Source organism: Hyaena hyaena, unplaced genomic scaffold (assembly GCF_003009895.1).
Source record: "Hyaena hyaena isolate Hyena2069 unplaced genomic scaffold, ASM300989v1 scaffold_33, whole genome shotgun sequence".
Classification (NCBI taxonomy): Eukaryota; Metazoa; Chordata; class Mammalia; order Carnivora; family Hyaenidae; genus Hyaena; species Hyaena hyaena.
Genome location: NW_024080666.1, coordinates 4,733,373 through 4,757,557, shown reverse-complemented (window position 1 = coordinate 4,757,557; position 24,185 = coordinate 4,733,373). Strand labels below are relative to the sequence as shown.

Here is a 24,185-nt window from a genome sequence, read left to right as displayed (position 1 = left end):
TTGTAAGTAAATTACTACATTAAGCATTTTAAGCAATTTATGTCTCTTCTTAGGGTGTCTGTCTTTCTGAATCCATTGGGACAAAAGCTACAGCAGTCATTTATATGGGGATTTCCTCAATGTCCCCCATTTGCTCCCATGTAAGGCATAGGAGACCCTGTCTTCACGTGCATACATTTGGTTTATAACAACAGATTAAGCCTCTCAGCACAGCTAGGCAGCCACACAGCCCTGGGTGGAAATTTGTCCACAGTGCCCCCACTTCCCACCCCACTTCCCAGTTTAAAAGACAAACTATCAAGCACCCAATTCTGGGCTGAGCTCTGTGCTTCTACTCCAGTGTGTTCACTCATCTATTCATATAATACCCAAAATCCAGCCCATAAGGTAGATAGCACTGGTGCCATTTTCCAGATTTATCCATGAAATATTTGCTGAGTGCCTGCTATGCGCAGGGACTATTCTAGATGCTGGGAATACTCGTGAACGAGAGATGGTCTCTTGGAGCTCATGTTCCTTTTGGCAAAGATGGAAGTAATGTCCTCAGCTAGTTAATTAAAAAAAAATCATGTCAAGATTTGATAAGTGCTTTGAGGAAAGCAAAACAGCAAGTGGGACAGAGAGGAACTCCAGATGTGAATGGTCAGGGAAGGCCACTTTCAAGAGGGGCATTCGTGCTTTCCCTTAAATGATAAAAGGCCCTTGCCATCTGAATATCTAGCAAAGGATATTGCAGGTGGCAGCACTGGCACGTGCAGACCACAGCTAGAGGAGGGCCCTGTGTTCAGGAAAAAAGACCAGTGGGGGCTTATGCCCAGTGAATGAAGAGGAATGGAGGAGGTAAAGGCAGAAGTAAATAAGGGCTAGACTCTGTTCACTTTGAGGATCCAATAGGCTTTTGTATTTTTATTACAACTGTGATGGGAAGTAGTTAAAGGGTTTTAAGCAGAGATGTGATAGGATATGGTTTAAATTTAAACAAATTGCTCTGCTTGCCTTCTGGAGAATGGATTTTAACTGGAGCTAGAATGGATGCTGGAAGCAGAGCCAGGTACCTACAGAGAGATGATAGTGTTCTGGACAAGGGAAGGTGGTAACAAGTGGGCTTAGGGTGTATTTTAAGGAAGGTAAAGGCAACAAGACTCTATGAGAGGCTGTGGAATATGGGTGGTGGGGAAGAAAAGAAGATTCAGTCCACTCCTATAGTTTGCCTGAGCACCCGGGTTGATGGACAAGACAAAGAAAAACGGATTGGTGGTAGGAGACAGTGCAAATCAAGAGTTCTGTCGGACATATTAGGCTATAGACTATCAAGTAGAGATGTCAACAAGGTAACTGGATGTACAAATCCAGAACTTTGTGATATGGTCACAGATTTGGAGGGCAAAAGTATAGAGAAGATATTTTGTCCATGGGACTAAAGGATATCACCCAGAAAAAGAAGATAAAGAGAAGACCCAAGGCTAAGCCATAGGATATTCCAGTATGTAGATGACTGTCAGAAAAGAGGAAGAACCATGAAGAGGTGACAAGGAGCAGCTGGGGAATCAGGAAAAGAGCTAAGAAAGGGCAGTGTCATGGTAGCCCCAACAGAAAGTATTTCAGTCCAGCTAGAGCTGTCAAATGAAGGGAGCAGGGAATGGCCATGCATTTGGTAAGACAGATGTCATTGAATTGGACAAGAGCTATTTGTATGGTATGGAGAGAGCGCACACCTGATTGGAGTGGGTTTAGGAAAGAAAGGAGGTAGAAAGATTGAGCATAGCAATCTGTTGGGGAGTAATTGTTATGAAGAGGACCAGGGAAGTAGGGCAAAACAGCCAGAAGGGACATTGGGTTAGAGGAGGAGGGTGTTAATAGGAAGAAGATACTAAAGCATTATGTAAATTTATGAGAGACTGAAACTGTAGGAGAGAGAGGAGAGAATTGCAAGAGTGAAGTCTTTGAGACAGATTGGATCTTGAAGTACAAGGGAAAGAATTGGCCCAATAAAGAAGGAGGGATACTTTCATTATGTGACAAAGGCAGAGAGAAAGACTATGTGGGAACTGGACAATTGGAGTGTGGAGGTTATGGTTGGGAAAATGAAGCATTTCTCATCTCATCATTTCTGTTCTCTCAATGAAGTAAAGCAAGATGCTCTACTGAAACTAAAGGAAGCAAACAGTGAAGGTTTGAGGAGAAAGGAGAAAATGTGAAATAGTTGTCTCAGCAAGTTGGAGAGTTAATTTGCATGGGTTGTGTAGTAGGGTTTTTAGGCAGTCTTAAATGCCCATTGAAGACTGAAGGTCATGAATTAAAGGTAGACCAGTCAGCCAGATCATATGGTTTCATGTTTTATCCCAGCAGCTTTTTGAGTGTGGAAGACATGGGGTGTTAAGTGTCTACAGTGGCTGGTCCTTTTGAGGAAACTAAAGCTCAGGGAGATTCATGATCCTAATGCTGCCCAGTCAGCCTGCAAGTGTAGGAGTTAGGAATTGCACACAGCTCTGTCTCCTTCCAGCATGCATGCTCCTCCCAAGGAAAAGGCCAAGAAGACAGAGGATGAAAGCAACTGAAGGTTCCAGCTTCACATGGTGGCTTCCAAAGTAGCTCAAAGCACTGTAGCTGAATCAAGCCTACATATTACCTATGCACCATAGCAGCTACCTCCTACAAGGCCAGGGTTCTAAAATGTTATCATAGCTCAGGACAGTAGCTGTTGTACATCTTGATGATCCCAAGGCAATAAACAATATTTTCTAAGGATTAAATTTTGTTTAGTTTTCTTGGTTTAAGAAACAAGGAAATCTTTAAATTATAAAGTTTTCTATTCAGATATTATATTTTCTATTCATGTATAATTTCTAGCATATAAATTATAATATTTTTTAAATGTGTCCCATAAAGATTCACTTTAAATGGAACACCTTATACCCAGTCCCGGATAAATAGACCACTGAAGTCTCCAAGAAGCCAGAAATGGCTGGGCCAAGGATAGGGGGGCTCCATGGACAGAGCTGATGAGACAAGATGATATAGACCTAAGGATAAGCACAGATTAACCCTTTGTCTTGCTCACCTTCAGCCCAGTTCTTTCCAGTGCCTTGAATTCCATCTTCAGCAAGTGGGACCTCCCTGTCTTCACGCTGCCCTTCAACATTGCTATAACCCTATACCTGGCAGCCACCGGCCACTACAACCTCTTCTTCCCCACAACACTGGTGGAGCCCGTGTCTTCAGTGCCCAACATCACCTGGACAGAGATGGAGATGCCCTTAGTAAGTCACCCAATGGCAGATGAGTGGAGACCGCCTGCTTCCACCACATACCTTCCCCATAACTGGTTTGTATATTACCCAGGCTCTCAGCTTCTCCATATACATCTCTACCAGATGATGGTCATAGCAGAGAATAGGACAGGGAAGGACTGCTGTTCTTTCAACAAACCCTTATTGAAGATCTGATATGTGCTGGGCACTTTATCAGACACTAGGAATACATGGGGAGTAAGAAGACAACAACCTCTCTGCCCTTTTGAAGTGTACTCTCTATACAGGGAAACAGACAGTAAACGAGTGCACAGATCAGTGCTAAGTTAATTGTACAGAATGGTGGGGTTAAGGGAAAAATACTAAATAAGATGGATGGTTGGGTGAAAGGACCAGATACTTCTAAATACTAAAACAAATATTTAAAGTTAGGATTTTTAAAGGTCTTATCAATAGAAGATATGGATGAATTTTCATCTACTTTACATATAAGTGACTCTCAATCAGGCAGTGGGGGTGGGGGGGCTTTGCCCTCCTGGGAAGAGGGCAGATGTCTGCAGATACTTTTTAAATTTAGACTGGGGGAAGGGTGCTACTGGTATTGAGTAGGTAGAGGCCAGGGATGCTGCCAAACATCCTACTATGCGCAAGACAGCCCTCCCCCTAACCAAGAATTATCCAGCCCCAAATGTCAGTAAGTATCGAAGCTGAGAAACCCTGCTTTACATCCAACTATCACAAATGTACATATTCATTATTCTACCGATCTCTAGACACCGGGGATGAAGGGACATAATAAAAATCTAACACAAAATTAAATAGCCAGAATTGTAAAATTTGGCCTTGTTCATGAATAACAGAGATAGCTAACAGCTAATGCTAAGGCAAACTTATTACATATCAGGCACTATTCCAAGCCCTTGACTTCTGAACTTATTTAACACTCCTAATAGCCCAATACTGTAAGTACTATCATCATCCCCATTCACAGATGAGAAAACTAAGGCTCAAAGGTTAGATGCCCAAGCTCAAACTGCTGCTAGTGCCCAAACATAGACAGCCTGATACAGAGCCCAAGCTTTGACCCATCACCCACTTAGTCCTGGGGGACAGTCACCCTCAGCCAGAACACACACAGTGAGGCAAAACCCTCTGCTTCTCAATGCAGTCTACCAAGTGTTAGATCCTGTGAAGTATCAGAGTGTTCGTTACCTTCCTCAGAAATCTGTCCCCCTCCATCTTTCACCCATTAGTTCTAGCTCAGCTGTTTAGAGTTAATTCAGAATATTGTTTCCATGATTGCCTTTTGAATTCTTGCAAATAGAACCTACATCCTCAATATTGTTTATGTAGTCTGCTTTCCCAGCCTTCACCACCCAGCTGAGCCTATCAGCTAGATGGGCTGCTGGGGGCTCAGCCCCAGGGCCACCACTCGCGGGTGGACAGAGCAGTTCAGGACCTCCAGGGCCAGCCACACTCAGACCCGAAGCCATCAGATAAGGAGGGTCTACCCTGCCACTAGTGCAAACGCTAACTGCCAACCATGCAAAACCTTTTTAAATATTTTGTCTTTTCAAAGTTTTGTCTGGGGCAGGGGCTGGAGGGAGATCGGAGTCAGGGTTAGGGTCTAAATCCAAGAGAATGGAAAAGACAGAGTCCTGCATTAGAGGGAAAGCCCACCTTCTCAAGTGGAAACCAGCAGGGACAGGAGCAGAGACAAAGCTCTAACTCTGAGGGCGATGGTCAGTGATCGTCAGCGGGCAGTTGGGCACCTTGCTGTAAGAGCACAGACCTGTTGTCCCTGAGCCCTACCCATGAGGCATGGTCCCAGTGACCCCCGCAGGGGCATTTGCCACAGAGTCCCCCCACTCTCCCCACTTTACGAGGCTGTGCAGTCTAGCACTGAGGGGCGCAGGGTGGAGATGGCCACAGCAAGAGATGCCTCTCGTTTATCTTCAAAGTGAACAAAAAGCGGCAGCATGCAAATCCATGTACCCTGAGGCCGCAGCTCACCCACCACACCACTACTCTGACAGTGGGCTCCTTCTCTTCCACACCATCCAGGTCCCAACACCCCTTTCCTCCTCCTCTTTAAAACAATGATGGGAATGACTTACTTTTTGTTTAACTGGCCTGTCGTTTTACTAGAGGATTGTCCAGAGTAGACAGTAGAAGGAGGCAGGGCTCAGTAAATTTCCATGCACACCCAACTGCCCTTCACACCTTCATCCCAGGGTGTTGGAGAGCAGGTGCAGGGAAGGGGGGCTGCCCCAGGGCCACAGTTCACCAGCCTAAAATAGGGATCCCAGCAGAGGAAGGCACTTTCCGAGCCCAGGCTCCGTTCCGAGGCTACTTATCCCTCATTCTTCTCATTCTTGACTGCTTGAGCTTCAAAGCTGTGTTCCCAGAAGGGAAGGGGGAAGTTGGAGCCTTCTCGGCATCCTGCTTGCCTCAGACTTTGGGAAGTCACGGAATATTTATTGAGTAGATTTTCAGCTGGTTCCCCACACTTAAGGTGAGTTCACTGAACTGGCACAGAACATTCTTGGGGTTCCTTTAAATAAAATGCATGCCCCCATCATTTCTGACACAAGGCTATAGGCTCTGGCCCAGACAGTGCTTGGTGATTGAAAGGCCACCCATCCAGAGATGAGGACAGGCAAAGCTTAAAAAGCTCAGTAGGACTCCTCAAACACTGTTCTCTAAAGAAATCAGACTGACTCTATAATTAAATCAGGTTGTTAAAAAGTACAAAATTTCACCCAACGGGAGATGTGCCGTTAACTCCCAGCATCTACAGCAGATCATGTGTAACTCACTCAGTGCACCCCAAACTCAACTGCACTTTGGAATCTCCTAAGGCCCTGGTCATGCCCCCTGCCAGGTAAATTGCAATGTCTAAGGAGGAGCCAGTCATCAAAAACAATTTTTTTAGAATTTCCAGGTTATTCCAATGTACAACAAAGTTTGGAAACTGCTGAGCTAATCAATACATATTTGTTAAGCACCTATTATGTACCCAGCCATCAAGGAGCCTGGCCCTCATAGAGGTCAGTAATAGAGCAAAGATTACAGAATTTTAAAGGTGGAACATCATTTGCTATGACAGCCTTCTCATGTTACAGAGAAGGGCACCAGAGCCCTGCGTGAGGAAGTGACATGCCCACCATCATTCCATGAGCTAGTGCAGAACTCCTCTGAGAGCGGGAGCCCTCAGCTTCCGGGCCAGTACTCTTCCCTAGCCTGCTAGTCTCCCTCCTCTCCTTCCTGCCCTACTCTGTCAGATGTAGATGGTTAGGCTTGGGCAGAAAAAGGGCCATCTGACTCCCCGATTAGCCATCTACAATTACTACACCCTCAAATGACTCTCAAACTCAGGGATGTTTGGCTTTCTTCTGTTTTCCAATGGTGCACACATTATCTTTCTGTAATGCTAAGTTCTCCTCAAGCAGGGGAAATGCCACCTTCTTCCCAGAGCCCCACAATACCCTAGGTAGCTCTGAATGTGCAACCACATATAGGCTAGGGATCAAGATCAGAAGCTCTAGCCTGGCCTTGGCCACCAACGATCTGGGTGACCTTTGATGAAATCAATCATCAGCATGGCCTAGAATATTTCTAATATTCCTGGAATACATGTAGGATTTCAGAAGGTCTGGTGGAAATCCCCTAGTGCCCTGAAACCCCCAATGGCATACTCGGGAGGAGGAGCTCTCTGGTCCCCTCAAAGCTCCCCTTCTCAAAGCAGAAGCCATGTGTCCCTCAAAAGCACCTGTGTTGGGAGGCCCTTCCCAGCTTTGCATGGGAGATGCCAGATGCCTGCTAGGTGGTGGAGTGAGGAGCTATTTGTTCCAGCTCATGTCCTTCCTCCCAAGATCTCTTCCACGCTGGAGGGCACCCCCATCCGCCCGTTCCAACCCATTACCCCCACCGGGAATGGCTCTGCCCTGACCCTAAGGCCTGGTCTTTGCATTTTGTGCCCACACTCCAGTGACCCTGTATTCTGTTGACTTTGCAGCTGCTACAAGCCATCCCCGTCGGTGTCGGCCAGGTATATGGCTGTGATAATCCCTGGACAGGCGGCGTGTTCCTGGTGGCTCTGTTCATCTCGTCGCCACTCATCTGCCTACATGCAGCCATTGGCTCTATTGTGGGGATGATAGCAGGTAGGACAGGGTCCCCTCTCTGCACGGAGGACCTTGGGATAATTTTCCTGAGGCCATTCCATCCCTACACAGGGCAAATAATCTAGCCTTGTTATCTTCACCAGTGCTTTTGAACACTGTCAGGGGTAGAGACTTATTTTTCCCTTTCTTGAGTTTCCAAAGGGAGCAGACTGCCACAGCAGGGTATGTGGGGAGGTGCAAGGGGCTGAAGACATGATTGGCCTGCTACCTGAACCCCTGGGAGCTGAGAGGTGGGAGGAAAGGGAGGGTGGCTCAGCGGGCTGGGGAGCAGTGACAGACCAAGGAGTATAAATGACCCAGCACTTCAAAATTTAGAGTAAACTAGAATACAATTTCTCAAAAACTGTATTCCTATTTGACAAATGTGATTTAATATTTCTACATGTAGGCCTATGTATTAACGTGCATTTATATATGTGCATGTGCACAGCAGAGCCAGAAGTTGGAGTTGGGCACAGAGGACTAGGATCCTGTTGACTCATTCCAGTATTTTTCAAAAACGTCTTGGAAGCAGAACTTAAAAAAATCATTTCAAAATAATTTTGAATTTATCAAAAAATTACAAAAATAAAAATGGTGCATGAAGCAGCCATAAACTCTTTGCTTGATTCACCTGTCGTTCACATCCTGCCCTTCTATTTCTCTACCTGTGTACATCTGTATGTGTACATATATACTTTTCCTCAACCATTTAAGCAGACCTTTTTCTCTTTAAAAGGTTCTTGCTAAAAATGCAGCCTCTCTGGCCAAATATGTAAGGAATACCTAGAATCCCAGTGCCTTGACCTCCCTTCACCCTGAAAGTAGTCACACCTCTGTGTGAAATCTTCAAACCCCAGTTTGGGAACCACTGCTCTTCTCTTGTTGCTGTTTCCTGAAGACTAGATGCCATTTCTAGAGGCTCCTTTGCTGGGATGGGGGAGGAGCATAGGTAGGGGATAGCAGGAGTGAGGCCATCCTGAGAGCTGACACCAGCCAAGGGGTGGCCTTTGTGCTGGGACTCAGAACTGGCCAGAAACATCACACTTTGTCCCACAGCCCTGACGGTGGCCACGCCCTTCGAGACCATCTACATGGGCCTCTGGAGCTACAACTGTGTCCTCTCCTGCATCGCCATCGGGGGCATGTTCTACGCCCTCACCTGGCAGACACACCTGCTGGCTCTTGTCTGTGGTGGGTATATGGGGAAGCTGTCCACCAGGTCACTCTGTGATTCCTTCCCTCCCTACTTGGTTATGTGAAACCCATGGAGAAAATTAATCGGAACTCGGTAGCAGCTCTAGAAGGACCTGTGTGTGGGGACTTGAGGTTCCTCTTTTGTAAAATGGAATCACAACCATGCTTACTGTTTTTCACTTACACAGTATTGTAAATTTCCAAGGAGATCACACATGCATTTCCTCAGGTGCTAGTGGCAGTGTTCCAGGGTAATACTTTTCATCCCACACCCTTTTAGAGAGCGCAACGAAGTGCCACACCCTAAGCTATGCATGGAAGATACAGTGGTGACCACATTGTCATGAAGTCACATCTAGAGAAAGAGCAGTAATCACACAATCATTAAAGCTCTGATGTCTGAAAAGATTATTTGAAAGATCCAGTGAGACGACATAGCCGGGAGCACTGAGGTGTCAGAAAATCACAACATGGGAGCTTGATTTCCAGGGAGTCAGTAGCACATTGTCCTAAGGGAAATGGGCTGCAGGCATTCTGACAGCTGCACCCCAGAACCACATACGAACTCAGTCCTCCCAAATCACTACCAGGCATAGATTGTCAGCCCATCATACAGCCCTGGTACCCAGAAAGTTAATGAATGTAATCTAGAGCATAGCTATTGAGGGCAGAAGCTAGGTTCAAACCAGTCTTCCTGCCCTGGAGTTGCTTATATTCTCCAGAAATAGCAGGACTTTAATAAGCAAAACTGGAGACAAGTAAAGGGCAGAATAACATTCCAGAACTTTTTCCCCACTCATATGTGGAGACGGTAAGTGACTTCCATGTATGTCTCTTGTATTTCCCTCAGCAGCCAGGAGGGAGACAGTGGGCTTGGTAAATATCTGTCAAGTCAAAAGTACCAGATGTTTTGAAGCTAAGATTGTAACTCCTTTGGCCTTTGGAGAAGTGACAGATTCCTGTGGCTAGAACGGTCTGGGAAGGATTTGGGGGGAGGATGGGGTTTATCTCAACACTTCCAGGGTGTGAATTTGGTACATAGAGGTGGGGGGGAGAAGGTGTTCTGGTCAGAGGGACAGAAAGAGCAAAAGTGAAGGGGCAGAAGAAGCTTCTTATCCAGAGGCACAGGGGTGTGGTTGAGCTCCCCTACCTGTCCTGGGGGCCACAACCTAGAGTGAACCCAAATGCCTGGATCCTAGGGATAGCTCATGGACCAGTAAGGTCCAGATCTGGTGAGGTTTGGTGCAGATCCAACAGGCTCTATCATAGTCGCTCAGAATCTTGGATGGGAGGGCCTTGTTGGGGGCTCAGATAGTCTGACCACTCATCCCTAGGACAGATAACAATACACCCATCCCCAAGGTCAGTGTGGACAAGCAAAAGATGCTTACTGACCCCTGACTGTATGCAAGGCCACCATGGAAGTGGGGAGGACATAGAAAGCTTTAATCTCTGCCCTCAGAACACACAGTCTGGTGGGAGATTGGCCACACCTACATGCAAAGAAAACTACCAAAATAATGTCAGGCTAATATGTCAGATTTCAGGGTGTGGTGAGACATCGAGGCTGATGGAGACAGGATGAGACCCCTTCCCTTGGGAATAGGTGGGGGCAATCCCTGGGAAGCTGACTCCATGGTCCTTGTTTTTCCACAGCCCTGTTCTGTGCATACATGGGAGCAGCCCTCTCCAACATAATGTCGGTGGTAAGTTTGGATTCTCCTAAACGTGCCTGTCCCAGGCAGGGTTTTAGGACATTTGCGGTTTGTGGAAGAACCCTGAGTGCATTCTGGAAGCTTGTACCCACACAATGCCTTTGTCAAGGTTTATCCAGGACAAACACCCAGAGAGGGACTGGAAATTGCAATGTATGTGCCTCTGAGGTGTGTTGGAGGCGGCTGTGTGTGTGCACAAAAGAGTGGTGTAACCAGAAGTGGAGAACCTAGATGGACAAATGGAGGTACTTGTGTGTGGCTGGATGTGGGAAGTCATACCTAGGCTGATTTTTAACTCCATCGTTATAAGTGCCCAAAGGTACCAATATCTCAAATTCCTAGACCAAACTACTCTGATATCATGAACCTAAAAACCAATGTCGTCAGTAGAGAAGGATCCCCATCCTTCTCCCCCAGGGTCCCTGGAACCTAGGACCATTTTCAGACCCCAGTGCTTTTGCTTCCAGGTTGGTGTGCCATCAGGCACCTGGGCCTTCTGCCTCTCCACCCTCATCTTCCTGCTCCTGACAACCAGCAACCCTGCCATCTATAAGCTCCCACTCAGCAAAGTCACCTACCCAGAGGCCAACCGCATCTACTACCTGACAGTGAAGAACAGTGAAGAAGAGAAGTCCCCCAGCGGTGACTAGCCCGCTTCCAGGCAGAAATACTCTTTGCCTGGACCCAGTGTCTGCTCCCTATGGTCTCAACTCTGGGTCAATCAGCTGCAGCACTCACCTTCTGTGCCTCTCCTTGCACCTGTATAACCAAACACACCTGTACCTCCCTTACCCTGATGGCTGGTTTTTCTCTCTCTGTGCATATCACCATAACTATTCACGTGCGACATTAGAGAATGTTGGTATGAGCTTGCTGGAGTTAGAAGTAAGGCATGTGCTTTAAATGTCATTGTCTTAAAAACGTTTCTATTTAGTCTTTTGGGAAGATGATTACAAGATGATCTTCTTGGCTTGTTTAACTAAATAATAGATGCTGTAAAATCAAAGTTTCTGAGTGGTTCCTAGTCAAACATAGACACAGAGTGGGTGGAAATTCAGGAGTATGTTGAAGATGCCTTAGTGCACTGAGCTAGTGGTTGATGGGCACACGCCGCCTTACAAAACAAAAAGGAACTTAGCACTAATAGAAAGTTAAAGTCAAAACAGAAACAATTAGGGAACTAGGAGTGTCTAAATAAGACATCTCAAACATTCATTGGTCAGAGGAAAGGGCTATTATTAATAGCAGGAAGCAATTAATAAAGATTAGAATCCAGATGTGAGTTTTATTATGAATGATAAAATTATGAAGGATAAGCATTTCTCACTGTAAGTCAAACCAACAACTGAGTAGATATCCCAACTGAGAAAAATATCTGAGCTCAATGTGTGAAAATCTGGGGAAGTTTATTTCATTTTCCTATTTGCTTGTGGGTGTTGAAAGCTTTATCAAGTCTGTGATACTTAAAACAAATGGTTAGCCTGAGTGGGACCAACAGTGATCTATGGATTTCATAATTTGACTTCCCAGTTACAGTCATTAGCTTATACTCAGTCTTTATACGTAGATCAGGGCTCAGCAAACTTTTTTTGGAAAGGGTCAAATAGTAAATATTTTTTATTCTGGAGGCCTTATCATGTCTATAGCAAAGATTCACCTGTGTCATCATAGCCTGAAACAGACTTGGACAGTATATAAATGAATGAGCATGGTTGTATTCCAAGAAGATGTTATTAAACAAACAAACTAGTTTTGGCCCAAAAGTCGAGCTTAACCAGTGCCTGACATGGATATTCACCATAATAATGGTTAGGAGCTAGTGGGCAGCAGACCCACAGGACACCACCAAGTTCTTTACAACAGACAGCCACATAGCCATTTATATGCTGGGTGATACTAGAAGGTTTTTAGGAAAGTGAGATTAGTATGACCAGAATCTGGAAGATCTGAGGCTCTTTGATAGACCCCGGGCATTAAGGGCTACAGTTTTAAACCAGGCCCTCCTTCCACGGAAATGTCTGGGAGCCACCCCTAAGCTTCCCCCTCCTCCATTCCTTCACTCTGCTCCCACCTCTGCCAACAGGCATACCACCATGAGAGGGGGAAAAAAAAATCTGACCTTTGGTGCAGGAATTTCTATCAGAAATAGCAGGGAGGTTCCTAGAATCCCAAGCTTGGAAGAGGGTAGTATAAGGGCCGGGGGTTCCTGCCATTTGGGGATGCATGAGGCCAGGGTTTCAGTTCCCTGCCAGGCTTCCAGGCAGGGCTCAATTACCCAAAAGGAAGGGGAAACCCACCCCAAAAATATTCTAACAGGAGATAACAGGAACAGATGACCTGTTCATTCATTATGGACAATTGCACCTAGAAACCTACTTTCCTTTCCTTTAAGCCCAGGAGACTCCCCACCCCCAAGAACTGGATCTGATGGGAGCTGTGTCTTAACTATGCTTTGTATTGGATTTCCAGGACAGGAAATATATATATATAATACTTCCAGTATTTTGGATATATATATAAAAATACTTTCAGTTTTCTTGGACAAGAGTATCTCTTCTTGTCCCTTCCTTTCCCACCCCATGTCTCTGTCATTAACAAGGTCCGTTTGGGTCACAAGTATTGGGGTTTTTTTTCTCCCAAGTTCCCACTTTTACCCCTGTAGAAATTAAATGTTAACTGCATTACCAGCTGCTAAACTCAGTGAAAAAACATGGATAAAAGCTAAGTGATTCAGGAAAAGGAAAAAGTACAACAAGCAAAAACCAGAGGGCCTCAGAAATTCTATAATACACTATGATCAGGATGGCCAGATATGTATGTAGAAATAGGAAAACATCTACTAATTTGAAATAAGAAAGAACTGTCTGGACAAAGTATTGTGAATCACTGAATTCTTGCCAAGAGATGTTGTCCAGGAGTGATGAAGTGTCCTCAAAACAACACCTTTTGGGGTTAAGAGGCAGAAAATCAATGGTATTTCCCAAAAACGTGGTCAAACAGGCTCCTACCAGAGCAGAACAAATCTTATTAAGCCAGTCTGGCAGGTAGATGCTGGGTCTCTCTCATGAGCATGGAGAAGGGTGGAGCAGAAATGAAAATTCCCCACCCCTCTCAGAAAAGTCAGCCCCATGCAGGTCACCCTGCCCATGGGCCTAAACAGATGCCCAGATGTCTTCTGAAGTAGCCCAAATAGTAGTAGAGAGTTTGAAGAATTCCCTGCAGTGACCTTGTCCTGACTTCACCAGTGCCTTCCCATCCCACTGACCCCCTGGTTGAGTAGGGGCAGGAGCCTTAACAGCAGAGACACTACCACCAACATGAGGTTGCACAGGAGTGAGCCACCAGGAGAGAAGGAGAAGAGATTTGGGGTCCACATACCAGCTGCTTTGCTGCTATCACCCTAAACTCCAGGCAGCAGCTCTTGAGTGCACAAATGGTAGTTGGACATAAATATGGCTGAACATAAACAGGCATGAAGTAGGAATAATGTTGGGCACCAAGAGGCAGTAGAGAAGGTGCTGTCCTGACGTGTTCCAATCATATTCCCCTCTCTCTCTCTCCACTATCCCCTCCTCAGATCTTCTCATCTCCTCTCTCTGATCTCATCATCCCCCCTCCACCCCCGCTTTTCCATCTCCTCTACTCCTTCATGGAAGAGTTCCACTGTCAGCCATGAAACAATGTTGTTCTGCTGTATTTTTTTTTTTTTTTTTGAGAGTCAGAGAGACAGCGTGAGCAGGGGAGGGTCAGAGAGAGAGGGAGATACAGACTCTGAAACAGGCTCCAGGCTCTGAGCTAGCTGTCAGCACAGACCTCCATGCGGGGCTTGAACCCACAATGTGAGATCATGACCTGAGCCGAAGTCGGACGCTTTACCGACTGAGCCACCCACGTGCCCCATCCACTGTATTTTTAAATGATCAATCTCAGCTCATCTTTCAGTCCCATTTATGATAACTGACATAGTCAAATTCTCTAGTTCTTCTTAGTCAAAACTTAAGAGTTTGTTTGCTAGGTAATAATGCATCTTCTTTAAATTTAAAACATTTTTGCCATAGTGTTACTCACAATGTTCTCATACAATAATTTCAATCTGTCCTGTATCTATGGCTCTGTCTCCTTTCTCTTTCCAATCTTATGAAATTTTGCTCTCTCTTTTCTCTAATCAAGTTTGTGAGGGGTTCATCCATTTTATTGGCTTTTTCAAAGAAGCAGTTTGAGATTCATTTGCCCTTTCTACAATTTTGGTTTGTATTCTATTTTATTGATTTATTTTTCCTGTTTTCCCATGATTTATTTAAATTTTCTTTTTATCCTAATGTTTTAAAGTTGATGGGAAGTTTCTTCACTTTAGATCTTTCTCCTTTAACAACAAAGGCATTTTTAAGGCTATTAATTGCCCCCTGAGTACAGCTATAGCTGTGTACTGTAGGTTTTGGAATAAAGTATTCTACTTTAATCAGTTTTTGAATAGTTTGTAATTTTAGTTTTGATTTCTCTTAGGTCCAAAATTTGTTTAAGAATGTATTGCTTAATTTCTAGCACTTGGGATCTTTTGATATTTTAAATTTTTCTATATCTTGTTTTATTAGATTACAAGCAGAGATGGCCTGTAAAACTTCTATTTTAAAATTATATGAATCTCTCTTTGTAGCCTAGTACTTGATTGATTTTGGAGATAACAAAATGCAAATTTTGATTAGAAGGAAATACATATTAAATTGATTGATTTATTAATTGCATCATTCAGTTCTATGTACTTGTTATTTTTTGTCTATAGGCTCTTAATTCTGAAAAGTGTTTTAAAATTTAACTATAATTGTATACTTTCATGAAACTGTCTTTGCATTTATATAACATTTGTCTCAGATATTTAGCAGCTACAATGTTTGGTGCCTTTTGACTATAACTGTCATCAGTTTTTCATAAATGTTATCTTTTACTATCACATGCTACCTATTTCTATCTTCATTCATGCTTTTAACCTTATTCCAACTTATCTGACATCAATGTTGCCATACCTACTTTCTTCCTAGTGTTTTCTTATCCCTTTGTTTCAGCCTTTATCATTTTTTAACTGTATTTCTTAAAAATAGTGTTTAGCACTGTTTTTTGTATTTCACCTAATCTTAGTGTTTCTGTAATTTAATAAGATACTTTAATCTCTTCCTACTTAGTGTAACCATCAAGTAATATGCTTGTTTTACTTCTTCCACCTTACTTTATTTTTTACTATTTATTTGTTATTACTGCTTTTGCTTTTAAAGTTTCCTCATTTTACAAATTTGATCATATTATCTTTTTCTTTCTTCCCTTTATTCATTTGGAAGGTCTACCATTCTTTTCCATTTCACTAGTCGTTCCAGCTTCTTTCCCAGCACTCATGATCAAAAGTATATCTCTCTATTATTATATAAAACAAGATGCCAAATAATTTACCCTGACAAGATTTCCAGTACTCCTTCCCCACTCTGAGGAGCTAAAGCCCATATACCACCTTCATTATTCCCCTCCCCTAAGCCTCTATTCTTTTTTTTTTTTAATGGTTTATTTATTTCTAGGAGAGAGAGAGAGACAGCGTGAGCAGGGGAGGGTCAGAGAGAGAGGGAGTCACAGACTCTGAAACAGGCTCCAGACTCTGGGCTGGCAGTCAGCACAGAGCCCGACGCGGGGCACGAACCCACAAACCGCGAGATCATGACCTAAGCGAAAGTCGGACGCTTAACCAACTAAGTCACCCAGGCGCCCCCCTAATCCTCTATTCTTACAACACTTTTACTCCTCCAGTATCACCCGTCCCTGGATCTATGCCAAGATCATTTATTGTTTTCAGTTTTTTCCCCTTACCTCTTATTTTTGCAAGAATCCTTACTTGGCCTCTATGCCCCACATTCCCAGTAATTCTATCTTTGTCAATTTGGAGTTTACTATGTATAGTGGGCATGTTACCTTCTATCACTGTTTCCTCTATTCTTCACCTTCCCATTTTGTTATGATCCATTTGTTACTTGTTTAGAACCCTAGCTTGAATATTGAGTGTTTTGTTCAAATAATATGAGAGAATATGGGTGACGTGTTCTCTGACTCTGCACGTCCACAAAGCTTCTTTGCCCTGCATGTGAATGGCATTTTGGCTGGGATTCCCTGGGCTCCAGCCTTTCCTTCAGCTCTCTGTGGCCATTGCCCTTTATATTCTGGCTTTCAAGTATTACAAATAAAAACTCTGATGTCAATTTCATTATTTTTTCCTCTGTAAATAACCTGATCTTTCTTTCTAGAAGATTGTAAGATTTTATCCTTATCCATGGATTTCAGGAATTTTATTAAGTAAAGCATACATGTGTATCTTGTCTCATCAGTCCTGCCTTTCAATCTGCAAAACTCAAGTCTTTCCTCAGCTCAGCAGCTTTTCTTCTAACACTTGTCTGATTATTACTCTTTCTCCATCCTTTCCTTCTTCTGTATCTAGAATGCCTGTTATCCACATGTTCAGTCTCCTTGACCTCTGTCCAAGTTGCTTTACCTCTTTCACAGTTTTTACCATTTGTACTTTTGCTTTCCTTTGAGATATTTCTTCCATTTGATCTTGCAGGTCACTGATTCAAATCCCAAAAGTAGCCTTTCTTTCCTTCAATTCAAGAGATAAGTTGAATTTTTTAGCTCAAAAATTATGTTTCATTTCAGAAAATCTTAGGGATGGGGGCGAAACTTCAATCCCCACGTATGTTTATATTGTTTTTGTTGTTGTTGTTGTGCCCAAGGCCACTTGCCAATTTTCATGAGCCAAACCCATAGAAATTCTGCCTTGGGGTCTGACCTCATTCACTCATTCATCCAGAAGGCATGTATGAGGAACTATTAATATGTTACTCAGGTCTCTGCTTGACAACAAACCAGGAAAGAATCAGCCCAGCTCCTGCCTTCAAGGAATTCATTTTATGGGAATTTGCCTGGCCAGGTGAGTAGTCTCACCTAAGGTGATGATGAAGATAACACCACAGATTTCCTAAGTCATGTAAGTTCACAGCACCAGTTTCATTATTTTGAGTGAATTATCGGGTTGGCTTGGTCTTCTTTCAGGAAAAATAGCAAGAAAGAAGTTAAGGGTCCCAGGAAGATTTCTGTGCCTTGTCTCTTCTCTCTTGCTGTTAGCTGATGCCCAAACATTCCCAGCCGTCCCTTCAGTTTAGGGCTTTGAACCTGTTAAAATATAAACAATCCTGGGAAGGTAACATGATAAGCATGATCAATCATTTACATCTTAGGTTGAAGGAGTCATTTCTGAGAATAGGTTGGATGAAATAGGAATAGGAGGGGAAAGTACAAAGGAAATAAGTGGGTAGCATACTTTGAGAGAGTCTTTGGCAATGGAGGACATGCGAGGTGAGGCCAAGCTGGATGAATGAGGGCTTAAGCTCCCTTATTTCATCAGAAACGGTGAGGGCACTGTTATGTTTGGCTTGGAGAAGAAAAGAAATGGCGAGGGCCATGGCTATCTGCAGTATGAGGTAATGCACATGGAAGAAATCAGCTTACTCAGCACTGCTTTAGAGTGTAGAACAAGGACAACTAAGTGGGAATGATAAGCAGGCAGACTTTGAATCACTGGAGCAGGGTGCTTTTTCTCAATTTAAGTTGCCTGAGAAATAGTCCTGTGAGACCCTGAGTTCCCTGCTTTGGCAGTGCAGGAGCCAAGGCTGGACACCTGTTGGCAATGCTTGCTTTGGGTGGGGGTAGACCAGATGAAATATGTAGTCTCTCTCTTCCAACAATAGTTTCTGTGATACTCTGTCCCTGAATTCCTACAGAGGAATGAGAAATAAGCATCACTGAGATGGCAAAAGGTTAAGCATATGGAGATCAAATGTACCAAAAGCATACCACTGTTGCCTTTAGAGCTTTTCCTATAGCTTGACCTTTAGCCACTTGGTTAGTTTACCAAAATGCTCAACATAGTTGCTTGTGCAGATGCAAGCTGAGGAGCCAACGTCACTCAATTGTACATTGTCCTTGAATTGCTCTCCCCTATCACTCTTCCCTCTCAGGGAGTTCTTCTTTGGGTCAGTCTTCTAAGATCTGCCCATTTGGAAACTCAAATCTTCATGGCCTGTATTTGTGGTTACATCAAACCCATGTGCCCCAGTTTGTTTATGCTTCCTATATGAGTCTGAGCTTTGTTTCCTTGGGTCGTAAAGGTTGTGAGGGTCTCGGATAGCTATAATCCAAACTAGTTAAGAGTTTGGCAGTTTCAGTGTGGGTATGATTTCTACTCAATAAACCACAGTCTCATTTGGCAACCTGAAAGATATTCACTTTTTATGTGAGATTGTTTTACTTGTCTGGCCTTTCCCGCCTCTTGCCATTCAGAGAAGATAGAAGAATCCATAGGGAACACTTCTGTCCCTAGTGAAACTAGAATTGCAAGGCCCCAAGGAGGGAGATGAGGAATTGCTAGCAGAGTCTTTGTTACCCTCTGTAAATGCATAACTAGGAGCCCCCAGCCCCCTCCTACAGCTGAATGGGCTGCTGGAACAGAATGAAGTAAAGGAAGTAGCTGTTTGGAGAACATCTAGCTCAGCATGCATTTATTCCACCTAAATTCTGGCCTATTCTGGAAAAACCTGACCTCTCCAAGTTTAGCCCCTAGTGGTCAATGCATCCCTCCTCCTCCACAAGATTGGAAATGTGGAGTTGAATGGAGCCATGACATTTGTGAGGAAAACTTAGTTCTGATGTGAATTCTGACTGCACCTTGAAGGAAATAATCTGTAGACATAGACAGATGTCTTGGGGAGCCATGGTATCTGAGCTGCAGCCTTCAGTAAGACCCATCTGGGACAAGATTCCAGGGGCACCTGAGTGGCTTAGTCGGTTAAGCGTCCGACTTTCGCTTAGGTCATGATCTGGCGTTTCGTGGGTTCGAGCCCCGCGTCGGACTCTGTGCTGACTGCCGGCTCAGAGCCTGGAGCCTGTTTCAGTCTGTGACTCCCTCTCTCTCTGACCCTCCCCTGCTCGCTCTCTCTCTCTCTCTCTCTCTCTCCTAGAAATAAATAAAACATAAAAACAAATTTAAAAAAAAAAAGATTCCATTTTGATCTTCTGTCTTAGAGGACAGCACTTGATTGCCCCACTCTTAGTGTGTATGACACATACTCTACATGTCTAATTTGGCTCGTGGGCTGCATGTGAACTTTGAATGGCTCCTCAGGGAGAAGTATTTCCTGTCTTTTCAAACCGGTTACATGTTGTACTCAGATGGCATATTTCCTGTCACTTCTAGGGTGGATAGATGCTTAGGAGGCTGGAGGGAGTACACCACAAGAAGTTCAGGAAACTTCAGGAAAGAACAGAGCAAGAGGACAACAGATGGGACATGCAGGGCTGAGCCAAGACCTGCTGGCTGAGGGACAAGGAAAAGTGTCATTGGCAGACATCCATGGGCCCTGAACTAGCAACACCAAAGCAAGGACCCTGTGCAGGGGACTGATCTCTAGTCAGCTCCACACCTGCCCCTGGAATGTCAGGCCCGCCGGCTCCTCCCCTCTTTGCTTTCCTTCTTCAGTAGGACCTCCGTGATCTGGACCCCTCTTTGGCAATTCTAAAACACCTGGCATGGTGGGAAGGGGGCCTTTGACGTCAGTGGGGAGATTGTCTACTCAGGTGTAGCTAATTTCCTCAGTGTGAGCTTTTGTTTGTAAACCTGGGTAGGCTGCCTCACACCCCATCATTGAGAGAGAGAGAGAGAGAGAGAGAGCATGGTGGGGGTGCGGCGGGGAGGTACACAAACCTGGGGCTGGCTGGGGCAGGGGTGGGGAGAGTGATGCTTGACCCATCATACCACAAAGTCAAACAAAACATGTTTAGATTGGGCCCCCCTCCTCAAACTCCAGCCCACCAGACCCCACAGCCCTATGGGATGTGGGAGGGCCATCTTTTCTAATATATAGACCTCAAGTCCTTTCTGGAGGCAGGAGTTCGGTCACACCCTTCTTGCTCTGAGAAGGTCTCGTGGTGAGTCCCTGGGACCCCCATCAGCAAAAATCAGAAGGAGTACAGGTCTGAAATTTTCCACAGAACCAGAAAGACGGCATCCAGTATTGGGCTATGCAGAAATTTCCATCAAGATGCTGATGGCAATACTGCTCCCCAGCCTATTCCCTGCCTGTACAGGGAATTAAGGGAGTTTATTGAGGTTGGAAGGCAAATTGGCCCCCTGAGGAGACAACACTTAGATGATTACTTTAAAGGCAAGTGCTAGAGCGAATTTCTAATGAAAGGAGTAATTGAGGAAGGACAGGGAAGCTCCTACAACACAACCCCTTGGTCTTCCCCTTTAAAGGAAACCTGCCTGATCAAAGTAGGTGAGGGAACCATGGTAGCCAGAGCCAGTCCTCCTCAGGGAGTGTAGAAGGTAATCTTTTGTCAGGAAGGCTGGAGTGAGAGCAAGCTACAGAAGGAACATTCCCCTCCCTCCTCCCTCATGATACCCTTTCTCAACTGGAAGGCGTGTGCCAGGCATAGGATCAGGGATGCAAAGTGAACTTACAGACGGCCACCAAGGGGATGGGCAGGAGGGCTCCAGGAAGTGAGGGCTTTAGGTCTAGGGAAGAGTTCGGCATCCGGAGTTGAGGACGAGACATGCCACTCAGTCTGAAAGGAGCTTCTTGCCACATCCTGATGGTCTAGATTCCTCCAGCCTTGTGCAAGACATCCAAAGGAGCCCAGGTAAGAAGTCTTGTGGGAGAGAACTGAACCATAGATACCCCCACCCCCACCCCAGCCAACAGGATCATCTGACTTTTCAAAGGAAGAGACAAAAAAGAAAGGCTGATCTTTTTCATCCCTTTCTTCTATTGAGCTGTGGTGTCTGGAGAAGCTTGTCCTAAGATGGACAATGTTACTAAGTATTCTAAAGAGTTTATTGAGGTTGGAAGGCAAATTGGCCCCCTGAGGAGACAACACTTAGATGATTACTTTAAAGGCAAGTGCTAGAGCGAATTTCTAATGAAGCTCTTGATTCTGGAAGCTTCTAGCTAGAAGAGCTCTTAAATAGGTATAGTTCAAAGCCCTTACTTTCTAGATAAAGAAGCCATGTTTTGTCCAAGGACCTGTCCAGATGAGCCTGGACAGAAGTCCAAGGGTCCCAACTCATAGCTCTGAGCTCTTGCTCATGTGGTCATGGAACCAGGTTAATCCATCCACCCTCAAATCCCCTTACTGAACTAGTTTCCCACTGGGTGAGCCTTCACACTATTTGTCATCCTTTCCACAACTTAGTGACCCATGACTCTGACATCAGTATGGTTCCTAGGGCAGCACCTTGTGGACTTGAAGTGTGGGAAGCTAATGCAGTAAATTTGAAAACTTCCTTCCCAGGCAGATTCCACCTGCCGTTTGTGGAGGGACCTGATCCGGGCATCTCAGCCTCTTTCCTCGGATCCTGTACCCGTTCCTGAGACATGCCAATTCAACTAGACCATCCCAGTATCTACAAACATCTTAACATCCCAGCTTAACAACCTGTATCTCCTGTGCTCCTCTCTCACACAGCCCTCTTAGATTACTGTAGACATATTATGTATAGCTACAGAGAGTGGATGTTTCTGGAAGACAGATAACCATCCCATAAGGAACATTCAGTGTATTGAAGTTATAAGAGAATGGACAACCTTGTAAGTAAGGTATGTGATCTTCTTCAAAACTGGCACCAAAGGATGTGAGCTTTGGTGACGTTGCTGAGGTAAGGCTACCCTGTGAGGCTTAAAGGTGCCTGTAGCCAGGCCTCTGCTTGCTATTAACACCATAGCCTTAATATACCCCTTCTCTCAAACTTGTACAGCATCGACACCTTCCTTTAAGGCTAGAGGGAGAAAATGAGTTTACTCTTAAGTGCCAACTCTAACTAATTAGCATTACTTGTCTGAGAATTGTGCTAAAAATGAGTCTGAGGATGTTTTGGAACATATTTGGAGAGAGTGCTATGACTAATTAGCTATGTCTGCCATAGATAATGGAAGGGGGGCAAGGAAGAGGGTATGTGGCAAGGGAATATGGAAACCTGCTACCAGGGAAGAAGCTGGTGTACAATGGCCCAGAACTTTCCTTGGCCTTTTATTTGGTGTCACAGATGGAATGATACACAGGTGGGTTTGGAGGGGGTAGCTTTGGGGGGGGGGGTGGTAACTTCTGCTTTGGGAGGGGTAACAAATGGGTTTTGATGGTAGGTTCCAGATGCTCCATATGTTGGACATTGTAAGTGATGCATGGATGGCATCAATCCACCTGCAGGAGATAGTAACACCTGTTTAAAATCTGAGGAAGACAACTTGTAGAAACAATTTAGGCATGGGCCTGCTTGATTAAAGATTGACTTTCAGTAAGACGAACTAGATCAGTTTACCTCCTCTGAACAATGTCATACATGGTTTGGGTTTGCTTAGTTTCTCTCAAAGAAATTACAGTAGGCTTCAAAATTGTATTTGACAGGTAGTCTCCTCTACAAAATCTTTTTTAACCCTGGCATTTGAACGGTTGACATTTCCCATACGTTCGACGTCAGTAGAGGCATAAGTACTCTGGGATGCTGCTCTCCAGAAAGAGTGTTTCTGAACAAATACTGTGGCTCATAACTGTTCTTTCCTTCTGTGAGTCAAAGGGAGGAAAGTGCCGCTGGACTTTTGCCTATAAAAACACAGGATGGTGGCAATCCTCGAGGGCAGACACAATGTCTCTGAAATGGCAGTGTGAAGCTACATGCATTGGGATGCTTAATAAAGCTTGTCAGAGAAGGAGAGCCACGGCTCCTACATGAGGCAGGCAGGCTGAGGAGTTACTCAGCCGCAAAAGTTTACCCACGGGCCATCAGGGACAGAGCTTTCCAACCCTGTGCAGCAGCACACACAGAGCTGGGCTGACAGAGCAACCACTGGCCCTATAAGGCCCAGGTGGGCCTGGCGGGGCCCGAATCCGAGGGCCTAGGCCCTCTGGCCATAAACAACATAATGTTTACTGCACCATGCCACACACTGTTTTCTACATATGTCATGATGTTAGGGGCAGAAAAAGTGAGTTGTGAACAAAATTACTCTTGGGCTACAGAACACCCAGCCCCACCTCCGAACCACTTAAGGCTTTGTGGCCACACAGAAGGAACCTGTGTGATATGCAGATTATTGAAAACAAATCCCATTGAGCATGATCTCTGTCTTCAGTGACCTATTTCCTTCTCTCTCATTAACTGGGTTCTTCCAGCCACTCTCACAGGATTCCTGGGTTTCTGGCTGGTTGGTCTTAGATGGCCAAGGATTCTATCACCATCACTTCCCTTTTGTATCCAAGTACCATGGAAAATAAGCAGCTCTTACCCTATAACCTGCAAAGCCCTGCACAACTCAACTATTAACTTTGTCAACCAATAAAAGACTCTCACCTTTATTTCAATATTTATCAAGCATTTAACAATTATGATGAGATTTACAATCCTTTTTTTTGTTTGTTTGTTTTATTTATTTCTGAGAGAGAGAGGGAGAGAGCATGAACAGGGGAGAGTCAGAGACAGAGGGAGACACAGAATCTGAAACGGGCTCCAGGCTCTGAGCTAGCTGTCAGCACAGAGCCCAAGGCGGGGCTCAAACCCACAAACCGTGAGATCATGACCTGAGCTGAAGTCAGATGCTTAACCATCTGAGCCACCCAGGCACCCCAAGATGTACTATTCTTAAAAACAGTTCACCCCCTGAAATATCCAATGATTGTTTGTTATACCATTCTGAGACTAAATGTGTAGTATAATTATCCCTCATTAATTTATTCAGCAAATACTTCTGAGTGCCTACAGAATACCAGGCTTATGGTGG

At 44.6% G+C, this 24,185-nt stretch overlaps 1 protein-coding gene across 1 annotated transcript in view; it reads left to right on the top strand.

Moving 5' to 3' along the window:
• Nucleotides 1-24,185, top strand: part of SLC14A2 (solute carrier family 14 member 2) — a 57,019-nt gene that overhangs the window by 13,908 nt on the left and 18,926 nt on the right. The window contains exons 5-9 of the mRNA XM_039228864.1: nt 3,068-3,260; nt 7,270-7,417; nt 8,477-8,611; nt 10,271-10,320; nt 10,797-10,971. Of these exons, the coding sequence (XP_039084795.1) occupies nt 3,068-3,260; nt 7,270-7,417; nt 8,477-8,611; nt 10,271-10,320; nt 10,797-10,971 (701 nt within the window). The remainder of the gene's footprint in view (nt 1-3,067; nt 3,261-7,269; nt 7,418-8,476; nt 8,612-10,270; nt 10,321-10,796; nt 10,972-24,185) is intronic.